At 38.1% G+C, this 27,494-nt stretch overlaps 1 protein-coding gene across 1 annotated transcript in view; it reads left to right on the top strand.

Moving 5' to 3' along the window:
* The window catches only part of LOC150076207 (uncharacterized), a 79,117-nt gene extending 53,094 nt beyond the window's left edge, over nt 1-26,023 (top strand). Inside the window, exons 7-11 of the mRNA XM_090387286.1 lie at nt 927-987; nt 5,352-5,403; nt 11,865-11,911; nt 22,557-22,632; nt 25,874-26,023. Of these exons, the coding sequence (XP_090243412.1) occupies nt 927-987; nt 5,352-5,403; nt 11,865-11,911; nt 22,557-22,632; nt 25,874-26,023 (386 nt within the window). The remainder of the gene's footprint in view (nt 1-926; nt 988-5,351; nt 5,404-11,864; nt 11,912-22,556; nt 22,633-25,873) is intronic.
* The last annotated feature ends 1,471 nt before the right edge of the window (nt 26,024-27,494 follow it).

Below are 27,494 nucleotides of genomic sequence, written 5' to 3'. Positions count from 1 at the left end.
CCAGTGCACATTTGGCGGCACAAGTTAAAATAAAACAAAAGAGAGAGAAAAAAAGGTAATCTTTCAATGATTCGTAGATGAAACAGAATAGGACGAGATAATGACCTGTATTCTTTTTACAAGAGGTGCGATAGAAGGCTTAATATCGGGACTTGTCTATTTTCCAGACAGCCTAAAATTAGTGGCGTCTAAAGTCTATGGTTAGAATTAACGTACTCTGATGGACGGTAGACGGGGTAGCGATTGAGAGCCTTTATTTACCCTAAATAAGCTGGCTCTCAGTTGGCAGAACTGAAATAAGTTTGTTAGACTAAAATCCATCAGAAGAATATTTGCTAAAATGGGTTACTATAGCCACGCAGCTGTTGGAAAGCATTGTACAATACAGGAATGGTACAACGTGAAGTGGATTGGTACCTCACGCATAAGCAGTCCAGGTATCATATGGGGGCAATGTGTGTGTGCTTGGTATAAGTCCAAATTGGGTAGCTTAAGTTGAATCACTCAGTTTGAATTGTGCCAACGAAGTTCGGTTTGCGCCAGATTAATGTAGCTCGTACTTGGTCCATTGGTTATCATCAATGAAGCTTAAAATACGGCCTTCCTTGTTTTCAAAAATTGGTCCAGAATCTACTGACCAGGATATGGTATGTAATCATAGCCGAAGGTGAGCCAGTAAGTTAATAACATTGTATCAATACAATACAATTTGAAAATGCAAGTATCCGGTCATCTTTGGCAATATAATGCAAATATAAAGAGTATTTAAAATAAACCAAAAGCATTTCTCTTCTGTATGCTGTGCATAAAAGTTTAGGGATATTACAACTTACTAACCTGTAATAGCTTGAAAATGTTAAAATTTTGTTTGCTATTATGTAAATGTAATTTTTTGAAATCTACTTAATCATATTCTATACTTCCAGTTACAAACTTCAGAATGAAAGAATACAGTGAATGTTTCGAGGAATGCAGACCACCCTGCTTGTAAGCATTGTCTATTCTTTAGTTTAACTCTATAATTTTTATTATGTTTTGCCAACGAGCCTTTTGGGTTAAATATGATCCATTGAAGCCGTTGGTTAAGTTCATTCCCTTTTCTAAGATAGACCAACGTTTTCGGATTTATTACGCACTTATTTATTTAACGAACTGTAACAGTTTTCATATAAACTCCAATAAGACCTCCTGAGTTCCAAGAAATATCACCGGACTGCTTCCATTTGGCTAATGTGGTCAGGAGAATATTATTTTTATAATTTATTCTATTGAACGTGTCAATGTATGTGAAATTTAATTTTTTTTAAAGAATAAAAAAATAGCTCGAAATTTGAAGACCACTGGGGCATTTTGTTGGTCAAAAATTACACAAAGGTAAATGTTTTTCACCAATCTTTATTGACAATCAAATCTCTGGGAGTCCACCATTATTTTCTAATAAGCAATCAAGATTGGGCCATTGCATTCTCCACATCTGCCTTCAAAATTTCCGATGGAATTTTTACTACCTCCTGACGGATTGCGTCCTTCAAATCGGAAGGGGCTGAACGGATATCTCTGTAAACACTAGTGATGGACATAATCGAATGATTAGTGATCGAGAGATTTCAAAAAATCGAACGATTAGTAGTTGACTACCAGATGAGAAGATTATATGACCGATTCATAAAAAAACGTCACTGCATTAATGCATCTAGTACACATGCTTTGATCTGAAATTCAGATGATTTTTTCTTGATCCATATTAAAGAGAAGTATTCAGCTCTAAGATGATTTTATGAACAAAGATAAGTTTGGCCCCAAATAAACCCAATACCCTTTGTCAATTTAGATAAGTGGAGCTCCAAGAAGAACTTGAACATCGGGGATTTTTTACAAAAATCATTTGAGCACATTTGTCCTTCCTGATGGAAACATCTTTGGTGTTATGGTACTTCTGGATAGCCATCGTCAGTGTTTTGATGTTCCAATTTATAACGGCCTCAGTTACTGAGTTTTCAGAGGGGATGGGTAATTTAATGTCATCTGCATAATCCAAGAAATCTTGATGTGTCGCTAAGAAAGAGCCCAAAGCAGAAGCAAAAAGCGTGACAAAAGAAAACTCCCCTCAGGAATATCTCTTGTGATACCTTACAATGTTGCTAAATTATCATATGAAATCAAAAGCTTGGGTTTCTTTAATAATTTGAATAAAATCTTCAACAGGCTCTCTCGAATATTCATATAAAATTAAAGTGCTTACAGAAGGGGATACTGACTGATAATCTATCAAAGTGCAGATTTTACATATAAGAATATCGCGGCCAGCATGACCTTTTGTTGAGAGCTTCCCGAACGTAAAATAAGGTCTGAAAAAGATTTTTAATCGTCAATTGACCTTGAAGAAGAGTGCGGGTAGAGCAGTCTATGCCCGAAATAGTGTTGAATCAGTGCTTCATGGATGAATTTTTGAAAATCTTTCGTACAGAGCAACCATTTCAAATGAGTCCATAATATTTGAAAATTCTTGATTTCTGATTTTGGCAATTGGTTTGACATTGGTTTGATGAAGGAGTCTAGTGTTTTGCATCTACATTCACACGTGAGGAATTCTGTAAGGAAGTATAGGACAGAAGCTTATTAAACTCTAACAGGGTGCTAAATGATTTTTTAATAACTGAGAGCAAAGTGGAGGAGAAATTGTTGAAGTTAAACATAAGAAAGGCACCTGGGGTGGATGGGATCTATCTAGTTATATTAAAGGAGGCGGCAAAGCAACTAAGCAAACCCTTAGCCATAATTATGAGAGCATCCTTGTACTCAAGGAAGGTCCCCACGAACTGGATATGTGCAAATGTGTCTCCAACTCACAAAGAGGAATCAAAGGGTGACACGAGTAATTACAGACCTGTTAGTCTAACTTCTGTTCCGGGGAAAATAATGGATCACTAGTTAAAAAAGCATTGCAGGATCATCTAGACAAGACTGCCGTAATAATTCAGATGCAGCATGGGTTTGTTAAAGGGAAGTCTTGAATAACCTTGATTGGATATTATGAGGTGGTCACAAAGGAACTGGATGCAAAAAATAATTTTCATATCATATACTTGGATTTCAGGATAGCATTTCATACTGTTGCATTTGGAATAAATTAAATCAGTATGGCATTAAGGGTAAATTTTTAGATGGAAAAAAAGGATAGTTGAGCGGGAGAATACACAGAGTGGCAATCACTGCTCTTCGTGGTATAATGTTATTATTGGAATCTCCCAGGGTTCGGTGTTGGGCCCATTATTGTTTTGTATATTTATCAATGATATTCATGAAGGTATATTATGCTGGATGCCGAAGTTTGCGGATAATACAAAGGTTGAGACGGTTATGAATGAATGACAGTACCGAGAGTATGCTACTGCAACAGGATCTAGAAAATTTGGGCAGATGTGCTGAGAAGTGGCAATTGAAGTTTAACCTGGACAAATCCAAAGTACTGCATATGAGTAGCAGTAACCCCAGAGAAATGTATCAACTCTGTGGTAATCTACACTCAGGGAGGTGGAGAATGAAAAAGACCTGGGGTAAAAGACCCCAGAGAAATGTACCAACTCTGTGGGAATCTACACTCAGGGAGGTGGAGAATGAAGAAGACCTGGGGTAATTTAGCAATCATATATGAAGTTTACTGAGCAATGGATAGGCTGCCAGAGCAGGCCATGGGTTCTTGCCAATGATATGCAGCATTTTGCTAGCTGGGATAATGAGGTGATGATCCCATTGTATAAGGCAGTGGTCCGGCTACACCTTGAGTACTGCATATAGGTCTGCAGGCCTTATTTTGGGAAGGATGTAGCGTTGCCGAAACGAGTAGAGAAAGGGTAACACGACTGGTGAGGGGGAACAAAGGGGTGCTCTTACCAATAAAGGCTTAAATTCTGCAAATTGCGGCGTCTGGAGATTAGGCACCTGCTAGGTGATCTGATTGAGATGTAGAAGGCCTTGAATAGTTTGAGCAGGCTCAATGCTGATGGGATTCTTCCTCTTGCTTAGATTACGAACCTGAGGGAGCATAAACTCAAATGGAAGAAAAACAGTTGTAGGATAGATGTGCGGAAATTTGCCTTTAATTAGCAAGTAGTTGATTGATGGAAGAAACTTCCATCTGTCGTTGTGGCAGTTGACAGTTTAAATAAATTCAAGGAAGAACTGAACAAACCTTTGGAATGAATGAATGGGTGAAATTGGAAGTGTTTTTTTTTTTTTTTGAATGGCTGATGCTGTTTAAGCTTGCTCTCTTGAATGTGCCTCTGCTAATGCTAATCTTCAGAATTCATCTGCCACTCTGCAACCTTTTTAACGCTGTATTCTTGTAGGGCGCTTTTTTTAAACTGCAAGAATTTTACTCAGAATGCAGGTGGAATTTTTTTCAATTGTAATATTCAAAAAACGGCTTTTTTGTTATGGCCTACAGTTTTCAAAATATTGTTTTAAAAGTTGGAAAGCACTTTATAACCGCCCTGAGTGATTAAATGCACATTTTGTTAGTGCGATATATATATAATTGAAAGTGTGATTAGAAGTTCATATATGAAGATACCGTATTCGGTACCTAGGTTGAGTGTGCTTGACCTTGAGAGAATATTCAAATTTGTTTAAACGTGTGTGTGATTGGCTTAAGACTCAACGTGTAAATCGACTTTAAAATTTGAGACGATTGTTTACTGCTTCTTAAACTGACTTATAAGCCAAAATATACGGTAAACGCTTGTGTATTAATGGAATACTTGTATAATGATGAATTCGTGTATAACGATGAGAACTTATAATTATGCCAAACTTCTTTAACGGTAGAGAACTGAAATTATTTATCTTCTAAGCTAAGAAACTGTTGGTTGCACAAGAAAACGTATTGTTCCGGATTAATTTTTTTAATCGGAAAGGATCAAACATCCGAAACGATTTCTGCATCAGTTAAAACTGATGCAACTTAGTTTACCTTTTGAAATTTTCTCTCAGATTGAAATTTATCCATATATTTATTAAGTCGTATTATCCTAATCACTATCATATTAAAATCATATTATTGGCTCGTTCATTATTATCTTAGGCAACTCTTTATAGTCATTTCTGTTTCCCTAAAACTATAAAATATTTCATTGTTAATTTGTTTTTCATAATTTATTTAAATTTCGTTTATTAAATTAAATTTAATGTTTTATAGTTAATTTAAATTTATATAATTTTCCAATTCATTCAATCTGAAATAATTTCTAAACATTTGGCTTTTGAACTTTAAGTTATTGAGCTTGTTGACATTAAAATGACTTCTTTGTCAAACGAAATTAAGAATTTTAATGTTTTACGTTCTGCTTTAGTTCTAGCTCTTACGAAATAGAGGTGATAGACGATGTGTTTATGCACCCACAGGTAAGTAGGATTAAATAATTGTTGCTGCTGATTATTGAATTAATCATTTCATGTTCATTACATGAATGTATAGTATTGAAGTTCATGTAATTATTTTCTTATTGTTCCGTATTATCAAGAACCTGATTATTTGAATAAGACCAGCCATTTTGAAATATTTCCAGACAAAAGTCAACCACAACAACAAAATGAAAAAAAAAGATTCTATCATGAAAACTGGTATCAATCAGATGTTTACAAAATTAGTAACTTTTCCACAGGAAAACAAAAAACTTATGTCATATTAATATATGATTTCTCTCGAGTGCTGTGAGTAGACTTAATTTTGAGAAAACAGAAGATAGTTGTTGTGATTACACTTGAATTCCTGTAGACCGTAATTTTCTTTTCAGAATATGCATGCGAAGGAATTTGAATGGCAAAAGAGCAAGAGAAAAATCCTAATTTCGTGACTTGGGAGTTGAACTGTTAATGGGTGTTGAAAGTTCACGCACTTCTTTGAACTGGCTTAAAGTAAAAGATTGGAAATGCAGACGAAATTTCAGACAAATAGGGATTATCGAAATATCTATAGAAGAGGCATCACGCAAAGCAATGGCTTGTTTGACAGGAAGTTGAGTAACTTTGTAAAATATAAATTTATGAGGCAGTTACTATAATACAATATTGCAATTAAATATCACATCACCACTATAAACTAAAGCTTTAAAAAAATACAATTAGGACGTTCTACAATGCTTACTTATAACATGAAGAAAATAATATTAACAATTATCACGGATAGCTCATTATACTAAATAATACGATTATATATATATTAAATAGCAATAGAGAGATTTATATTAAAAACAGAAGATAACATTACACACATTTCTGGCCTTTTACAGAGTTCTGTATTCATTACAGGGTACCAAGAAGGAGTTGAACTTTACATATCCACATATCAAATACTGCATTTTCCCATTAAGTTAAATGTGCGTGTAATGTTTAATTGTTAATTTTTGCAAAAGTGTTAACGCCAGATATTAATAGCATCAAATTAAAATTCAAAACCATAATAAATAAATAAATAAATAAATAAATAAATATTCATTTATTGCAAATACAGCAAGCCCATCACAGCACATGGCTAGGGGCAGGTAAAAATACAAAGGGAATGATATAAAAGTATATGTACATAGTAGATTTTACATAGATATTAACAATGGCTAAGAATTTTAGTTATGATTTAAAAAAATTGCAGAATAGTTATGAATTTAAAAACATTGCAGAACAGGACATTTGGCTTTCAGTTGCAATTACTGGGTTGGATTATTTTTCTTCATTTTATCGGAGATCTGACTCCTGTAGGCTTCAGAGTTGATTAACCTGTTGCAATCAATGTTGTGATGATTTATGAGGTGAAGAGATGCATTGGGGAACATTCTGTCCATTTGTTTGAGCCTGCAGAGGTTGGATTTGAATTGCTGGTTTCTTGAATTTTCTCTGTTGGAGACACCTATTATATTGGCTAAGTTTGGTGAATCGCATGCAGATGTGATTAACTTTGCAAGAAGTATGACTCCAGACTCGTTGATCATCTGTTGCAGAGGCTTTGTGTTTAGGTTTTTATAAAGCTGTTGCCTGGATATTGTATGAGGAAAACGAAGCTTACTATTGAGCCATCTAAGAACCCAATATTCTAGGGCAAGGAATTTGTTGACGGTTACTTGAGGAGCACCAGACCAGATTTCGGAAGCATAGGACAGAATGGGAAAGATGCATCTTTGAACATGCTTAATGACTGTTTTTCTGTCTTGAATCGCTGCTGTTTCTTGTTTGATTAACCATTTTGCTTTTTGAATTTTTTGAGCAACATATAAATAGTGGGCATTAAAGGAGAGATTTTTATCAAAAACAACTCCAAGGTCTTTGTGAGCGTAAACATTTGGGATTGGGACATCTGCAATTTTTATTTCTATGTGGTTGGGTTGTTTCTGAAGGGAATAAGTAATTTGAGCAGATTTGCTCGCATTTATATTCAGATTGAGATCTTTCAGGTACTTGATGATTTCACAAATCTGTGAATTCGCATCATTGATAACTTTGCGAATATCATCAGTGGCTTTGGAGATTATAAATAACTTTAAATCATCGGCATATGCCAGTAGATTTGGATTTTCTTGTAGAAGTGGTTGAAGAGATGCTGAAAATATAGTACTGGAGAGAACGGCTCCTTGGGGAATGCCTGTTGAGGTTGTGACGAGAATATTGTCAGTGCTAGTGGGGAAGAGGAGAAGTCTGCGATTTAGGCTGTATTGAAGATAGGAAATAATCATTGTGTCAACAGGAAAATGATTTTTTAGTATTTCAAAAGCTTTTTTGAGATCTATGTTGTCGAAAGCACCTTTGATGTCAAAATAAAATATATCGCATTGTGCCTTATCTTGAAACGCAGTTTGGATGCGTACAATGGTGTCAGCTAGGCTTGTTGTTGTGGAGCGCCCTCTAGGACCAAAATGCATATTTACAGGCGCATTAGCGAAGATTGCATGTTGAAGATATGGGAGCATGATTTTTTCAATAATTTTAGTAATTATTGACGAAACAGCAATTGGCCGATGGCCGGGATGGTTATTTCTGCCAGCTTTTTTAGGAATCAGCGTAATCCTGAAAGTTTTCCACTGTCTTGGAAGGAATGGCAGGTAGATGCACCTGGAAATGATATGCACTAACGAATCAATGATGTATACGCTGGACAATCTAATAATAAAACCAGGGATGCCGTCAGGACCTTCACTACTATCAGGGCGTATTTGGTTAACTGCACGCTGAACTGTATTCTTGTTCACAAGTTGGTTAATTAGAAGGGCTTGATCCGGAGACACATCATGTTGCACTTTGTCTGCTTGTTCGTAGGAATTAAATGCTATAAATCTGTTTTGTATACCTTCAGTGAAAATGTCAGATCTGCTTGTTTCCATATTGCATCTTATCCATTCAGAAACTAGATCGTGCTGTAAGGTAGCTGTTGTTTTTGTAGAAAGTGCTCTTTTATTGTGCTCTAGCGTGGACATAACATAATTTTTGTACGACTGAATTTTTTTGAGTTGAAACAAAGCTCTGCTCTTTTTATATTTTATGTGTGCTGATGAAGTGCCGTATTTCTTCCACTGTCTGTGGTATTTTTGCTTACTTTTAAAGTAAGGTTTCAGGTGGGATTTGAACCAAGGTTTGGAGTGAGAAGATATTCTAACAAGTTTGGATGCCGACTCTGTTTTCAGTTGATTCAGCCATTTTATAAGAAGAAAGGTGGCGTCCTGTATAGGAATATTTTTGAGAGAATCCCATGGGTAATATTTTAAGAGCTGCAAAAACTTTTCTTTCTGAAGGAATTTAATTGATGATATTCTTTTAGTAATTTCCAGAGGGGGGCGAGGATTCCCGCAGCAAATTGTTGCTTGCAGTTCTATACTTTTGTGGTCAGATTTAAATGTAATGTTCGTACTAAGTTTTTCATGCAGTGGAAAGTTAGAGTATACAAGATCAAGCGCTTGATTACCTCTTGTAACAGGGACGTTGGTTTTTTTAGCTCCTAGAACAAAAACCAGTCGGACAGCAGCTTCATTTGTAGATTATATTTCGGCAGGGGAAGGTTAAAGTCGCCCATTATAATGATGTTAGTTTGAGGCTTAAGAACAGTAGTGATCCAGTTTATTAGTTCATTAATGATGTCATCAGTAGGTCCAGGCGGAATATAAATATTATAAATTTGAAGCAGAGAATTCTTAACTTGGATTAGTACGGAAATTCCTTCAAAGTCGAAAGTATTAGAGTTGTATGTGTTCAAAACTTTAAAATTGGATTTTAAAATTATTGCTGTCCCACCACCTCTACGATTAATTCTTGATGTCATGTATGGCGTGTAGCTGAGATTCTTCGGCAGTAGGAAAACATCTTGTAAAGATTCCTGCATCCACGTTTCAACTAAACATATAATGTCATGGGATTCTTCCACCATTAATGAAATAAGCGTAGACAGTTTATTTTTTATGCTTCTTACATTTTGAAGAAAAATGCTGAGATGGACATTTGTATTAGAAGGATGTTTGCAAACAGATGTATTAGGTGGCAGGTTAAATGATGGATTAGGATGAGAATCAGGAATATTATTCTCTCGCTATGCAGAGAGTTCAGCAGATTGAGAATTAGTCGGTACCTTTTCACTAGAGTCGTTGACCGATCCTCCAATAGCTCCATAAAATGGCATGACGAGTAGACCATTTGGCCAGATATCAGGATTTAGATATTGTTGTAGGTCACAATTCTTTAGCTCAATTCTAAATGATGAATATGTGGGATATTTCGTTCTTATTTTGAACGCTCTACCTGGAATTTCCAGTTCTAATAGTAGCTGGTCCATCTGCTGGGAAGTAGTTTTGGGGTCTAGCCTGCTAACAAAAATGTTAGTACTTCTAAGCGTCGAACTATTTCTGTTTCTAATTTTAATACAAGACTGCATATTTCTTGTTCCTATTATGCTTGCATATCTGTTGTTTCTGCGGGGAAAGTTAAAACCTGGGGATTTTGTAGGCAAGCCATTATGGGAAGGCACTTCAGGATAATGCTCAGAGCGATCATTTTGATAGTGCACATACAAATTGCTCGGTTTTTGTTGATTACTAATAGTGGTGGATATCGGTTGTCTACCTGTGTCAACACGTTGCGAGGAAGCCCGATTGTGTTCTCTGACAGAAAGAGAGCTAGAGCTTGAGTTTTGGGGTCGCGCAGCTGTTTTTTCTGGAACAAATTCTTCAGCATGTGGACTGAGGACTGGAACTGCAGAAGCCTGATGAAAAGAAGGGTGAGGTACCGGATGGCTTTCGAACATAGTCTTTAGTTCGAGAAGCAGGTGGTAGAATTTACATTGCTGATCTTCTATTCGAAAAAGATGCTGTTTAATATCTTCATTTTCTCTAAATTGTTTCCTCAGCATTTGTTCCAGGGAAGCAAATGAGCGATCATTGTTTGGGGCTGTTGAAGGCAGGGGGGACAGAGAGGAAGCCTCATCCGTTTGGGCGGAGGCATCTTTAGTTGACTTCCTTGTATGGTCTGAGGGCTTAGGAAATTGAACTATATTGACGGGGGGAGACGAGGGATGGTCAACGTTGCTAAGGAGATCAGCATCTGTTGGGGTATCCTGGGAATTCAGCTTATGCTGACTAGGAGACTGTGAGTTTGCACTTCCCTTGTTAGCACTTTTGCATGAAGGGCATCTGAAATTGTTTTTTAAATTACTGGATTTAGAAAAGTTCTTTATTAATGAACACGCATCACAAAACGCCATGCTGCAAATTCCCTTGCAGATAACCCAATTTCGTACTGTTTTTTGACATATATTGCATGAAACCGCTTTTTTAGGTGGCATGTTGAAGAGTTGAGAATGGCTTTAAATATCAGCAAACCGAATGAAACAAATAAGCAGGTAAGCCGTTATTGACACAGCAGGGAATTGAAGAGAAGAGTATTAAGCCTGGAGAAATAACAAGACAGTTCGGACGTGGGAGTGGTTAACTGCAAAATTGCTAGAGGGCTGCAGGACTTTACAAAAGCAAGAACACTACCAAAGTCACGAACAGCTTTGCGTCGAGGTAAGAACTTCAGGTCAAAAGTCAATAACGTTCCTATTTGTAGCTATGCAAAACAAGGCTCAGAGTAACGTTGCACACTAAAAATTTAAGCTTAAATAAGTAGTACTTATCTTGATGAAGACTTCATAAAAACTATCTATGATTCAGGCGGCAGGATGAAAGCTTCGTCGTCATGAAAACTCCGCGGACACAAAAACGGTTGATAGTTATTGTCCAAACTAAGAAGCATATTCTAGTGGTAACGAGCCAATATCATTCAAACCCCAGATTCTTATTTTTTTGATAGAAATAGTGAAACCGCTAAGCCTAATTATCAACAATGCGTATGTGATTACAGCAAAACGCGTTAGCATGCGGTCAGCAGAATGCTAAGCCTAATGAGATTAAGTTGATAACGAGGGGGTTCTCACAAGATAACTCTGGTAATGACAAAATTTTCTCACCTAAATAATCCACTTGCTTAGTTCTTTCAGCTGGCACACTTTTCCAGTGAAAGAAAACACTTTAAACACATTAAATAATTCAAAATTCAGGAGCTCGAGAAATCGTGGCTGCACAGAATAACGGCCATTGATAAGGCTAATTCGTTGTAATCATAAACTACATAAAATGAGAAATAATAAAGTATATGTATCCATTGCGATTTAACTCCTTCTGAAGTATATATTTCCCTCTATTTCTCCCTGAAATGCTATTATTTGGCACATAATGGCACTTCCAATTAACGAAATAACGTTATGTCAAAGCTGCAATGCGTATAAAATTGCGTTAGTGTTATCAGAAAGGGAAAAATGGAAAATAATAAATGTTTATTTATTATTTTTTTTTCAGCTTTACGCCAAACCGGTTACGGATGACTTTTCCTTAGAAGCAATGATGTAAGTATTCCCTTTCTCATTAAAACCTTTACTTAGTAAAGAGTATATTGAATTTTCGGTTATTTCTTGCAGTTGTTTTGTGTACTTTATATTTAGGCAGATTTTATTTCCTTAAATTTTAAAGTAAATTTTAATTTAACACATGGAGACACTGTGTCGGTTGATTTTTTAAGCTTCACTTCCGATTTAGGTCGGCAATGGCAGGAACCTTTACTGCTACAAATCTCCTGGCAATATCTAACCTCGCACTCAAAGCTTTGTTGATATTCATAAGGGTATTTCATTCCTGGCATCCAAAACGTCCTTATTCCCATGCAGAAATACGTACCTCAAGAACAACAAATCAGTCTACCCTAGAAAAATAATTGTTGGAGTAAAGTGTAAAGTGTATTGATGTCTAACGGCACCAGGGGTTCCCTCCATCTCCGCGTTGCATTCATTGTAGGTGTACCAGTTCACTGGGAAGCCCAGAGATTTAAAAGTGTGTGGATTTTGTATATGTGTAGTGTTGTGTATCGTTGTTCATCTGGCCGTTTAGCCGCTGGCCCCCTGCTGAGGCCCAACATTGCCCACACTTGGCCTCGTGGAGGCAGACCAGATACACAGAATTAAATTTTACTCTGGCAGGCCCTGCCACCTAGTTTCCTGTAATTTCAGTGACTAGGGACTAAAGAAAAAAAAAACCCTTGGTAAGGGTGAGCGCTGGAATTAAAAAAGCCAATTGAGTGGACGAAGTTAAATTTTTGCAGCTTGTGTGGGGTTATACGCTGGTGTATTAGGCAGAGTAGGGGGGGGAGACTGAAGGCTGGGGGGAAAAGACAGAAGTATGGGGACGATAGAGAAGGCAATCCCAGGATTTTCAGTGACGCAGGCTCGTGCCCCACCAGGAGAAGAATAAGGGTTGGCAGGGGAGGAGAGGAGACAAGACTGTCTCCACTTCCTCTCCAGGGGAAAGAGAGTAAAGGTACCAGGGGTTTCCTAGTATCAGGCAAAGGAGCCCGGTACAGATCGCCATCAGGCATTGACAGTTGAGAGCACGTGAGAGTCCAAGCGATCTGAACCGGATCTTCTTTGGTGATTTTTTCAATGTAGGAGTCAAATCCCAGTCGCAAGGTCATACATAAGCAGTCTCGTCCTATGGTTGGTCATGTAATCTGTTCAGGTCGCCTATTGTACATGTTATGAGGTTGCTGCCTTGTGTCCTGGTGATATCATTTTCTTGGTTCGTGCGTTGGTCATTTGGTTTAATCATCTAGCTAGTGGTCCAGTGCGAATAGTTTGTATCCAGTTCATGTCAAGTCCTGTGCCTGTGTCAGTTTGTCTCTGGTTCAGACGTAGGTTTTCCTGGTTGTCAGTTCCCTCGTGAACAAGGCTAAATGATGTTCGTGGTTGTAGGTTATTTGGTACAGTTATCTTATGTATTCCAGTTTTCTCCAGTCCTAGTTTTGAGATTCATCATCAGCTTCCGGGTGCTGTGCATGGTGGTTTGCTATAAGTGCTCGCCTTCTAGCAAAGAGTTTCTGTGCAAAGATGGTAAGGGCTTTGTATTCATGTTCCGAGTCGAAAGGATGCTGTTCCATGTTCTGCGGGAAGTAGGTGATAGCACTGGTGAGCATGCACTGCAGGTCCTCATAGTGGTCACAGTCATACATGAGATGTTACCATGTCTCCTCGCGGCCACAGATGCAACGGGGATCGATTCGGAAGCTAGATAGTTTTGCATTAAATGGCCGTGCCCTGTGAGCAGAAAGGTGACGTGGAGCCTCTGTTGGAACCAACTCGGGGGTTTTGGAAAGACTGTTTACGCTCGGGAGGAACTTCTTGGTGATTTTCCCTTTAGTGGATTCTGTCCACCGATTCTGCCATTCCTGTCGAAGGTGGTCGAGCAGTCTGGTGTTTTCAAGCTTCCTGTTGTTGACGAGATCCAACGTGAAGTTCAGGAGAGTACACGGTATTTCCTTTGCCACATTATATGTCAGGGCGCATCTAATGATTTTCAAGTCCAGCTGGAAAACTCCGGCCAGAACCTGGAGTGCGTGTGTGCGTGCTGACTGTGGAGACAACTCGTGTGATTGTCATACTTATTGGCCGCTGGATACTGTCCAAGGTTCTTCTATTTACCACTGTGGTTACCTTTTTGTATCAAACTGGTGAAGCATATGTGATGACCGGGATGAAGGTAGATTTGTAGTAGAGGGACAGGGTCCGCTTGTTTAGCCCCCAGTCTCTCCTGGTCAATCTTGCGACCAATGCAGACTATTTCCGTTTATTTTTTTTAATGTACTTTAGATGGGGCTGGAAAGACAGATTTTTCTCAATGATGATTCCAAGATATTTCATTTCTGTAGCAAGTTTTATTGTGGTGCCTTGGATTTCACTTGCGGTGGTCTGACAAGGTCGAGTCTGCCCTTCAGGAGTACCGAGCAGGTATTACTTGGCGAAATCCGCAGGCAATGGATTGTAGCCCAGTTTTGCAAAATATCTATCGCGTGGATGGCTTTTTCTTCGATCTGCGCTCGTGAGTCAGCAGCAACAGTCAGTATCAAATAATCGGCGAAGGCCTGGGTGCCGAGTTCGCCAATATCAAGGGTCAGGAATTCATCTAAAATCATATTCCATAACAGGGGTCATAGGGCAGAGCCCTGCCGGCACACCCTGTGGATTTGTCTGGTTAGCTTCCTATACGGTGCATGTACTTCGATCGTTCTCTGTGTTAGGTAACTCCTGATTGTGTTATACAGGTTTAGAGGCACTCCAGCCCGCCTACGTCTCGCGAGAACGCTCGGCCGCCATACGGCGTCAAACGCCCCCGCGAAGTCAATAGTGATAACAAGAAAATATTTGGTAGTACAGACTTCTACTTTATCTAACAGTGTCTTGAGAGCTTCGATCGTGGATAGGCCAGGTTTGAATCCAAACTGTTGGAGTGCCTCAAGGAGGTGTTTGGTCCGGATTTCTATCTTTTATTGATCGCAATGAAAATATTTTGATGTACGCTGACATCAAGATAATAATCCCCTCCTGCATACTGCGAGGAGCTGACCCAGCTAAAATTGCCAATTCTGTAAATGACAGGATCGCTGAGTTACCTTTCCACCTTGAACAGTTTTGTGCTGCGCCTAACCCCCGTAAATATATGATGATAATATTCTTTTTAAAACGATCCTGCCAAACGTCTACCCTTCTCTTTCTGTGGAGCTGAGATCCTCATAGTGAACAGTCACAAAGATCTTGTTCTAATTTTCTAACCAAAACTTAGATTCCATCAGCATATTGAGGTTCTAGTAACAATAATGTGAAGCTTTAGATGATGCGGCATTCAAAATCTTCTGTATGCAAATGCCTTGAGAACAATGAAGAAATATATGTAGACTGAAATTTACTCTGCAGTGTTCTAGGCAGCAAAACGTTTGGCTTCAGCAGCCCCGACAGTAAAGAAAAAAACAAACAAAAAACAAAACCACATTCTTCCAATTTGTCAAACGCTTATAAAATTACAGTTAGGTTAATTTGTTGCCCGTTATACCTGTTTGTGTGCAATAAAGATGCTCTCGTCGGTACCAGAGTTGGTATAATCGCCGTCCTCACCACACCAAGTGGAAAAGACCTTATTATTATTAAATTACAGTTGCTCAGAGCGAAACAGATACAAAAATAGATTGTGACAAGTTTAATAATAGGAAAATATACATATATTAGATTAGATACATACAAATAAAAACTTTCGGTTGTTTAGTCAACCTTCTTCAGTTAAACTGACGTTTAACTGAAGAAGTTACCAACAAGTACACAGCGCAGCCATGGGTTCCCCAGTTAGTTCGGTCACGGCAAACATCGCGATGGAGGAATTAGAGGGTCGTGCATTTACAAATGTACCAGATCCCATTGCCTTTTGGTGTCGCTATGTGGACAATGTGTTTGTGGTTATCCCCAGAAATTCAAGTGACCGAATCTTAGACCACCTCAATTCTCTGTCACCTTTCATAAAATTCACGATCGAGCTAGAGTCGGACAACACCATACCATACTTAGACACCCTTGTCCGGCGCGAGGGCAGGCGCTTGAAGACAACTGTCCATCGTAAACCTATGTGTGCTGGCCAATTTACCAACTTCCGGTTAGCACACGCGCGTAGCCATCTTCTTGCCACTGCACGAACTTTGCTAACTCGTGCCTGGACACACTCTAGCTCTGTAAATGAGAGGCGCACCGAAATTGCTAAAGTCAAGGCGGATAATAAATAAATATGTTTATTGCAGGCAGTGATTGGTTACATGATTGCCTGATGCAATAATACCCACAACAGCGACAATGCTAGGGGTTTAACATTAAATAACTTATACAAGAAGAATTACTTAAACCTGGTTGTGTGCAACCAGGTTTAAGTAATTCTTACGAGGTGTTTAAGGAATTCTTACGATCTTACAGATCTTACGAGGTGTGGCTATCCCATCAATACTCTTGACAGGTGTGACCTACAGACACGCGACCACGTAGCGACCAACAGAAACATCCAAGGTGATGACTCAGCCACGAGCGCCTTTATCCCATACTATCCAAACCTATCGTAACAGGTTTGTAGAATCTTAAAATCACATGGGATAAAATGCGTACAACTCCCAGGCAGAAAATTACAATCCCTCATCTCTAAGGTAAAAACACCTGTCCCCACCCTACTACAAAGCGGATTGGTCTACCGCATCTCTTGCCGTGACTGCACTAGCTGCTACATCGGGGAAACTGGGAGACGGCTCGAAAAACGCCTTTCCGAACACAAAAGAGCAATCTGATTAGCGGATGTGGAGCACTCAGCTATTGCTGAACACGTTTGGGCAAACCACCACGACATTGACCCACACCGCGATGTCGTGATTGTGGATAAGTCCCGCCACTATCGGCGACGCGCCTGGTTGGAGTCGTTAAACATCAAATGCTTCAATACCTCAGTGAATAGAAACAATGGATGTCAAGTCCACCCTATCACCGAAACAGCAATCCTGTCCATTGACAAACGCTGGCCACGTCCGCATACGTCACAGCCACAGGTTTCAACATCCAACAATTAATCACGCACTTCACGTACAAGATTGGCAGTACACGCCCTCATGATCCATTCTTAACTGTCAGTTTAACTGAAGAAGGTTGCCTAAACAACCGAAAGCTTTTATTTGTATGTATCTAATCTAATATATGTATATTTTCCTATTATTAAACTTGTCACAATCTATTTTCGTATCTGTTTCGCTCTGAGCAACTGTAATTTAATAATAATAATAATGAATCCAGAGCGCACAGGGCTCTTTAATCATATGGAAAAGACCTGAGTTCGAATCCCGTCGATTACGTTAAGAATATTTATGTGCCTTTTTTACAACGTGGCAGTGTTAGTCGGTCTCAGGCGAGGGTGGCATGGTTTTTTCTCCCTGGTTTTTCGTCCAGCATACAAAAACTCGGGTGTTTCTTCCAGCAAACAGAAATTAGACCACATAACGTAAGGAATTTATAGACAGTACAATTACTCGCTAAAACTTTTGTTATAGGCTTTCAGGATTATAATTAATTAATTCTAATCAATATGAATTCATTTTTAGGTTCCCTAATTCTAAAGTGTGTGCTAAAATTAAAATGCCATTCAATGTAATAATTAAAATTACTTATAACTACATTGCATAATAATATATTGGACAAATTCAACAGTAGTTTTCACTTTTTAAGCACAAAACAGATAACTTATTGCAACTTGTAAGATAAGTTAACTGGTAAAATCACATGAATGTTTTTTTTTTACCAGAATGAAACCACATTGATGTGACAAAATCAAAAACCCAAAATGCGAAAATGAAGAATCAGCGAATTTGTTTTAAGATAATTATTTGGCTTCAAGATTATCAGAAATTGCAATTTATAATGTTATGCTGATGACACGATCTTAAAGCACCTAACGGAATGTTGTCTGATACAGGATCGTTTCTAGATTTTTTCTAGGTAGAAATGATGCAATGATGACGACATGCCTAATATACAGTAATTGAATAAATATCATAGAACACAATAGAATTGTTCCTATTTATTTAGGCTCTGGCGGGGGGGGGGTCGGATGATCAGAGATCGCCATTTTCAAGGCTCCGTTTCTGGTTTCATAAATAATATTAGACCAGCGGCGGGAGGAATGTATTATTGCAGATTGTCTGCGCGTGTAGCACAGCGGTATCATCACCGTCCTCCCCAGACTGGGTGGTAAAGGCTCGGGTTTGAACCTGTCGATGACACGAGGAACAATGATGGGCTTTTTTCACTCAGTGGCTGAGTTAGTCGGTCTCAGGAGTAGATAGCAAGGTTTTTCCGTCGGAAACTCGGGTTTTTCCTCCAGAAAAACTGGCAAATCCACCAGAGAACACTCGCAATTCACGGACATAATATGCAATGCACGGCAGATGAAATTAATTTTTTGGGTGGCCTAAAAATAATAGTTTATTATTCCAGATTACTAAGGTTATTAAAGATAATGAAGGAAAATAAAATCACGAACTTACAAACTTTGCTGAGAGTAAGGAATTATACTTTATGATAAATTTAATAATGAATGAAAACAGAGGGATTCACCATCCCAGTTTTCTCTGCACATATCTAATATTGGAGGTAGAAGCACGGACACCACTTGCACTGCATGAGCTAAATGATATTATGTGGCACTGGCTTTATTTCCTTCACAGAAGGAAGTAAAGCCATCCTGAACTTATACCAGGCGATTTTTAGTCGATGGGCCTTAATCCTGGTAATTGTTAATGAATTACGTAATGCTAGAGATTTTTAGTCACAATCTTCAGCTAAGGGTGGATAATAAGAAGCTGGAAGGAAAAAATCAATAATTAGAGACACATTGCGAGAAAACACTTGTAAAACATTCTTCTTCGCAGATACTTTGCAGAACCTCTATGTGGATGGGGCTAAATGGCCTTTTTTCTAGAGACACAGCTGGGGAGTGGGATTTGTGGGATAATGAGGCACCAGATGAGGAAAACTACTCGCTTGATATAAGCAAGGCTGGAACAATTAGAAAGCTCCACTGAAAACATTATCAAGTCCGTGGATAGAATGATTAACTTCATTGAGCGAGGCATGCATTAATACCATAATCAGGGTGAATTGCCATTTAGGTGTGACGTTCGCGAATACTGGGGAACGACTGGTTGTACATCTAGAAGGCTTCTTAATGATGTTCTGAGTACATCTAGAACTGCTTTTTAAGGATAATGAGTCAACCTCAACAATTGTTGTTAAAGGAGAAAGTAAATCTAGCTGTCTTAGTAGTAAGGAAATTAAGAAGGTAGACAGTGAGGAAAGTATATGTTTCAGGTGAAAAATATTAAAGAAACTATAAATAACGATGTTATAGTAGAAGTTGGTAGTACCAAGGACCTTGAATTGATGGAATCTGCTAAAGGACTTTGGACATTTGGCTGCTAAGCTGTCTAGATTATCGCATTATTATTTAAGATGTGGATTTCGATCTAAAAGAAGAGGCGCTATTATGAGACTTGTATGCGCGGTACTTACTTGACCATGGTGTTGAAGAAGAATTTTGAAAGAACTGCAAGGTCCGTTTTCTCAAGAGTTAATGAAAAAGGTACGTGTAGAAATTGGACACTAGTGTGTTTTAAATTCCACAGTTTTTGGAACATTCAGGTAGTAATTTTTTGGGTTAGAGAAGTTACAAATTCAAGCACTATTATCTGACAAAACTGAGTTACAGGTTTTTTTCAGTACTGACCTGCGGTGGAAAGTTGTAACAAGTAAACTGTATGCTCACATTGTGCTACTGGAGGAAATTCATACTATAAATGTTCAGATATGAATAAATAACCAATTTGTGCAAACTGTCTTAGTACGAATCGTTGTTCATCTGATTATGTACGAAATGCCGCATGGTCTCTTTATCTCAGAGTTATGGAATATGCTAAAAGGTGAAGTAAAGCTTTAGCTATGGATGCTTCAATTTTTATTTATTTATTTTTTGTTTGGGCGCCCGTTTTCGTAGGGATTAATGTACCCACGATATCAGGGTAGTAATAATTGTAGAGCATTATACTGTCTGTACTCACATGACAAGAGAGCTCCATGGATAAGCCCATTTGTAGAATCTAGTATTTGGCCTGTGGACCTTGGCCAAGTTCCACGCGCCAAGGACGGTAAACCGGTTAACTGCAGTCATCCGGGTTGAGGCCAGTCACTGAGCACGAACAACATGACCCGACATTACACTACAGTGTACGTAGGCCACTACATTGATTGCCGATATCTCTACGATATAATTGTAGAAGTTAAACATAAGAAAAGCACGTTGATGGAATTTATCCAGTTATATTACAGGAGGTGGCAAAGGAAGTAAGCAAACCCTTATCCATAATTATGAGAACATCCTTGGACGGACTGGAGATGTGCAAATGTGTCCCTAATTCATAAAGGGGGGGATCTAAGGGTGACATATAAGGAGGGATCTAGATTAGACTAGTTAGTTTAACTTCTGTTTCTGGTAAAATTATATAATGGAGTCACTGGTTAACGATGCATTGCAGGATCATCTAGACGAGACTGCAGAAGTAATTCAGACACAGCATGGGTTTGTTAATCTGACAAATTTTATTGGATATTATGATGTGGTTACAAAGGAGCTGGATGCAAAAAATAGTTTTGATATCATATATTTGAATTTCAGGAAAGCGGGAAAAAGGAGGTGGTTATCCCTTTGTATAAGGCAATGGCCAGGATACGCCTTGAGTACTGTGTACAGGTCTGGAGGCCTCATTTTAGGAAGGATGTAGATTTGCTTGAGCGTGTACAGAGAAGGACGACAAGATTGGTGAGAGGAACGAAGGGGTCCTCTTACCAAGAAAGACTTAAGTTCTGTAAATTGCAGCGGCTGAAGACTACGCACCTGCGAGGTGATCTGATTAAGGTGTATAAGGCCTTGAATGGGTTGAGCACGCTGATTTCTGATGGGATTTTTCCGCTTGCTCAGATTACGAACCTAAGGGGGCATAAATTCAAATTGAGGAAAGACAGTTGTAGAATATATGTGCGGAAATTTGCCTTTAGCTAGCGGGTGGCTAATTGCTGGAACAACTTCCATCTGTCGTTGTGGAAGTTGATAGCTTAAATAAATTCAAGGAGGAACTGGATAAACTTTTAGAGGGAATGGTTGGGTGAAATTGTTTTCTTTCTTTTTTTTTTCCGGCTGATGCTGCATAAACTCATACACTTGCTTTCTTGCATTACATGCCTCTATTACTGCTACCTAGTATTATGCACAGCTGAGTTGCCACAGTTTGGATGGACTGCATACATAAATACAGAAATTGCTCATTGCGACGGTAAAAGTACACCTTAGCGACCCAACGAACGGATTATGGTCACTCTGATGGGGTTTTCTTTACAGTGGTCTACATGTCATATCTGAAGATTTGAGGTTAGGCTTTTGGCTAAATCTGTTTCTTCAATCTTTTGGAAGGTAATAATTTTTAATGGATCCCCACATTACGCTGAATATAGTACACACAAGCTATTTTCGATTTGACCAACTCGTAGATCTATAAAATCCATTCTTGAATTTAACATTTCGGGGATGGAATTTAACTTATTTAATTATTTTTGTTGACTCTGTCGCTGTGGAAGACAGGGTGGGATTTGAATATCAGTAAAAAGTTTTAGTATGGCAAAATTAGACGGCCCACCTAAACGGATCATGGATTGAACCAGTGTTTGACATACTCTGCCATACATTGGGCTAAGAGGCCGAACAAGAATCGCATCCGACACTTCACTACACGGAATGGCATTGCTGGATATAATATCTTTCTAAATACATGGTGGGATGTCTGTTGTCTGGTGGGATTGCCTTCAACTAAGAAGTAAAATAAACGTTCCTTATTATTATTAATCCCAGGATTAATGGTTCTTCAGAGTCTATTCCAAAAATTGTGACTATGGTGTTTCTTCTCAGAAATTGTAAGGCGTTGGGTACTCATCGAGTGTTTTTTGGTGGCTCAATATGAACCAGTATTTTCTAGTGGCTCAAGATCATGAGGGTCCGCAATTCCTCGGGTTCTAGAGGTTCAAGAAAATGGGGAATGCGGGAGTACATGTATTAAGTATGTTTTCTTGCTAACGACACTGCGTACTTAATTTTCTACTGCTCTTAATAACAAGCAAAACTACGGATTCTGTTGAGTTGACTTTATTGTTGTCGTTTTCTGGACTAAATGTGAATGAAAGCGAAATTTCTGGATGAGTGAAGATCAATAGTTCCAGTCAACACGAATACTGACAATCCTATAAGGCTTTGTATTTTGTGTTATAGACTTTTCAACTTTAAAATTCGAAATTTAAAAAGTTCTTTCCAGTTAAAAATTTGGTTTACAATTAGCTGTAAGGTGAAGTCATTAGTTTCTGTTAATAATATTAAAATTGTAATAAATTTAGCTAATAAATTTCTTTTTAGCATAATGAATACAAATATAATTTCAGTTTTAATTTTCTATTTTGAATTAAGTCACCCTGATGTATGAATCACACAGATATTTAACACATTAATATTCCTTGTAATATCATTTATTCAACATATTAATTTCGTAATTATTTTTTTCAGAATACCTGACATCGAAGTTATAGTGCGGGTTGAACACTTAGAAGTGACAACCTATACTTACTCCCCAAAATATGAGGTAATCACTTTATAAAGACCTATTAAAACATAAATAAAAATTCTTTTAGAAGATGATTTTCAAAACAGAAGGTCATTATCCTAACAGATGAATGAATAAAAATGGTAAATCGCATTGTATAACAAAGGCATTGTCTCTGAAAGAAATATTTGAGATGTTCTTTATAATTTTTCATATAAATTACAACGATCACATTGGAATATTGCTCTTTCAGTTTGTTCACGAGACTCTAATTTTATACTGCTAAACATAGCCGCTTTTGGGAATACATTTTTAAGTATCTTTTATCCTGACTCATAAATTAGTCTGAGGTGTATCCTGGTGTTCATTTTGAAATGAATATAGACTAAACATAAAATTTCGAACATAATTAGCACAGGAATAACAGCTTGTGCATTGTTTAAGTATTGATGATGTGTTACTTATCATACACTCATGTCCAACTGGACTAAATCCGTCACTTATTATGCTGCCACCAAACAAGTAACATTGACTCCCCGTTCCAGATCGTGGTGGACTCCTGCCCAACAGCTTCAAAAAGAAACAAATCCTAAAAAAAAATCGCCTTTTCCCGTGCTAGAGCCAACTTTAATCAAAAATAAACTGCTGCAATCCAAGAAAATCTTGACCACACTCTGAGGAAAGGAAAGCATTCTATGCTGCCCCCACATGTTGGATTCACACAAATGCTTGATCCTCAAGAATGGCTCAAACACATCGCCAGGTTTTCAAATACAACCACAGTCCCATCTACAGCTGTCCAGCCTGACTATGAATACCATTCAGATGTCCTAGGAACTATCCAGATAACGAAACAGGAGCTCATACGTGCCATCAATTCCTTTCCCACAACAGCCACTGCTGGGAGGATAGAATCAATTTATGGTCAAATGCTTGAGCACGTTTATCATAGATTCTCTTCTCTCTATCTACAACAGATGCCTCACTGAACACTACTTTCATCCCCAATGGAACAAGTACAGAGTGTATCCTATCCCTGAAAACCAATTTTCCACAAACGTCAGCCAGTTTAGACCCATCTCGGTTGCCTCCAGTCTGTTAAAAACTCTCGAAAAGGCTTTGCTACCCACAATAACTCACCAAATCCTCCAGACAAAACCACTTGAAATCCACTACGCCATCCCAGGAAAATCATCAATCATTAACTTGGCAGCAACCACAGAACACATCATCAGCATTCGAACAAACAGCTGAGCTGGCAACCATATATCTCGACGTAAGCGCAGCCTTTGACATCGTGTTGATCCCGGCACTTCTACTGGTGCCAACTTAATTAATTAAACTACTTTAAATGTGCTTTTTCGAATGTCTGCTATGTCACAGAACACTTATTCTCCATCGGAAACAACACACCCTATCCTGTGACCTTACTGATGGAGTACCGCGGGGGGGGGTGTCCTATCTGCTGTTCTATTCACGGCTATCATCGTGCCCATTATTGCCTCCACGAATGGTCTCTTATGCTATGCTGATGACCTCAAACTCCTGATGCAAATTTACCCTGGCGATAACCCCGTTCAGCTCAGCAACAGGATCAATACCCAACTTAAGGACTTGAATTGTACCTGGAAAGCTTCAATCTAAAAATCGACCCACAGAAGTTTTCTCAGGTTATATTCTCCCTATAAAGAGAATAAATAACAATAGCCTTCTCCACTGGTGAAGTGTTATTTATTCGAGCTAGTACAATACCATGGAAACTCGTTGTGAAGGCAGTCGCAATATGAGACATAATAAAAACGATGCCAACTTAATTAATTAATTAATTTAATTAATTAAACTACTTTGATAGATAGCTATGTTAAAATGATGCATTTTCACTAACCTAATATTAGGTATATTCTTCCTTAAATCCGTGTCAACATTACTGAACTTGTTACTCGGAGGGGTAACAATACCAAACTTATCCTCGCACAAAGACCTTGGCGTTCTGTTTAATCAAAAGATGCCCTTTGTCAACCTGATCGACAAAATGAGTACCGAATTTTCTCGTCTACGGTAGATCTTAAAGCAGAAACTGCTACACGTCCCTGATCCTCTCACTGTTAAAAAGTTCATCTTCACGATCTACCCCACCATTCCTTATGGTGCAGAAATATGGGCCTCAGCCGCACCTATAAACCTTAAGCGGGTGTACACCGCTGAATACTGGTTATTGAAATGGGGCAATACCAAGCTTCGTCTGCCTCTCGCTACCACAACCACCATGATGGCGCAAGCACTCGAAATCCCGAAGGTGAAGTTCCTGATCGCGGAAAAGAGGCTGGCCTTCACAGCCAAACTCTTCACAGGTCAGCTATCATCTCCCAATATTTAGAACGTTTGTTCTTGGAGGATCCCACACCCAAGCCTAAGATCGTCACGTGCACTTGTGTTCACCACAAGAGGCTTGCACTCACTGAGACGTTTCTCCCCAAGCAGATGCTCGCCGCCCTGAACTGTGTGGACGCCGACTTTGACAGGTAAATAAGTAACAAAAAGGACAGATACAACTTTATCAAAGCCCTTGAACCCTGATCTACTAAAAGAGGATCACGATGCTCCCATCGCCATGTGCAAATCTGTAATCACTGGAGCGCTGCTGAATCATTGCCAAGTTGCAATCTGTTTTTCTGTATATGTATTCAGCTCTGTATTTGTATTTCGTTTTGCATTTATACGCTGTATTTTGCAACCTGTTTCGTGTTTGAATGCGAAATACGAAATGTAAAAAGTTAAACTCGGCTTTCAGCATGGCTTCACTTTATCTCTACTTATTTTTGTCATTTCATGGACCATTTTCCATAGATGATGTCCTACCGTTAAATAAAAGTTTTAATGATCTTCAAGAATCTCTGAATAAATTAGATGAAGGTTGTGGAGAATTTGTCATGAAAATTAATTGCACAAAACAAAAGTTATGAAAGATGTGAGAGAAAAGGAAACTTTGGAAGTGCATACTCCAAATGTTTAAATATCTAAAAATTCAAACAAACTAGTACCGTAATTATTCATATCTTAAAATAGCCTTCAATGAAGATAAATGAATCACGGATGAAAATAAACATCTGAATAAGTGTACAGGAGTCAATTTGTTAAATTCATTTGAAACAAAAAAGAAATCATTAAAAAGACAAAAATAAAATTAAAGACATAAATTAATTAACGCTGTGGAACTAATATTATAGGATAAAACTCTATCCCTGTAAAGTAATTCAAAATATGTTTTGTTTCTTTCTAGGATGTGGAATTATTTAGCTACATTGGTGGTTACATCGGAATATGGCTGGGGATTTCATTGATTGCTGCTTTTGACTTCATTGAGATGGTAATTAAGTTACCCTTATTTCGGAATAAAAACAAGAAGAAGAAGAAAAGGAGAAAAAAATGACTCGTCGTTTCTATTAAGAAAACTGAACTTACTTTGTATGATGTTTTTTTCAAGTACAAATTAGGATTGTTCCTATATGATGTATAATTGTTTAGTGAGGTCACTATTATACGCTCAAATTGATTGATCTAATTTTATCCCTTAAACCTAATGTGTCCTTTAACGTCGGTTTACCTCACGGTTTATGTTTCTACGATTTCCAGGACTAATGTGAGCCGAATGAAACCATGTACTTGACTGCTTCTATAGTTTAGTGCAATAATTCGATGAATACTGTTCAGGACAGGAATAATAAGCCACGACACATTTCTAATAAATGAGTGAAACTGCATTGTTTGGAATTTATTTCGCCCTATTAATTTAACATTTGTGTTAAATATTTGTATTAACTGTTCATAAAAGATGTTTAAGGTGATCCCTTTCTGTGGCATAAATTCTGTAGTTGACTGCTGAAAACAAAAGGAATATTCTTAGGAGAGTTTCGAAAGAGACGTGATTTGTTTTAATAAAACGATATTTAAAGACATGATTTCACTTCTGGTATGACAGCAAAGAGTTTTGATATGAGCATACTGGATTATAAGTGGGATTCGTTCCTAATTCTCTCTAGAAGTATCTAGTAATCCGTTTTGTAATTTAGATTAATTTCATTCAAATACACCAAGGGTTCCCAAGTTTTTGTCAATCTTGGAGTACGGACTTTCTGCCGCATTTCTTCAATTTAGAGGTGCAGTGTCCTTTCGTCTTTCACTCATTGCATATTTTAGATATGGCTGCTTTTGACTCAGAAGTAATTTCCTTTGTTTTCACCTGGGGCTCCTGCTAAACGTGCTACAACAACAACTTTCTGAAAATTGGAAAGATGACTTGTTTTTCCCATATCCGGAGAGACTTAAAATTCCAGGAAAGCTTAGGGTATTTATCTGTTACCAAGGAACTTTACTCAAGCATGTGAAAACTTCTATTTGCATACCGTACGTTTAAGTATCTGTTGACCAATTGGAAAAAAGGTTTCTAGATTTTTTCTCAGTGAATGTACTAATAGGAATACTAAGCTAGTCATGTATTGTATATTTCATTATCATCATCATCAGCCATTTTCAATCCACTGCAGGATGAAGGCCTTTCCAGCAACTTTCCAGTTCCTTCTGTTTTGAGCACTGGCCATCCATTTACTACTCAAAAACTCATGAATTAAATCTATCCATCTCCGCCTTTGTCTTCCAGGTTTTCTTCTAGCTCCTCTTGGGTACCATTCTGTTATTTTCTTAGTCCATCTGTCATCATGTCTTCGAGCTATGTGTCCTGCCCAAGACCATTTTAGTTCTTTAGTTTTGATAAGAATGTCATTTACTTGAGTTTTCTGCCTAATCCACGTGTTTCTCTTCTTATCTAACAGTCTGATTCCCAATATAATTCGTTCCATTCTTCGCTGTGTAGTTCTTAGCTTCTCTTCCATTCTTTTGGTGAG

Source organism: Mastigoproctus giganteus, chromosome 13 (assembly GCF_048544385.1).
Source record: "Mastigoproctus giganteus isolate SK-2022 chromosome 13, ASM4854438v1, whole genome shotgun sequence".
In the NCBI taxonomy this organism is placed as follows: domain Eukaryota; kingdom Metazoa; phylum Arthropoda; class Arachnida; order Uropygi; family Thelyphonidae; genus Mastigoproctus; species Mastigoproctus giganteus.
This window is presented reverse-complemented; position numbering and strand designations above follow the sequence as displayed.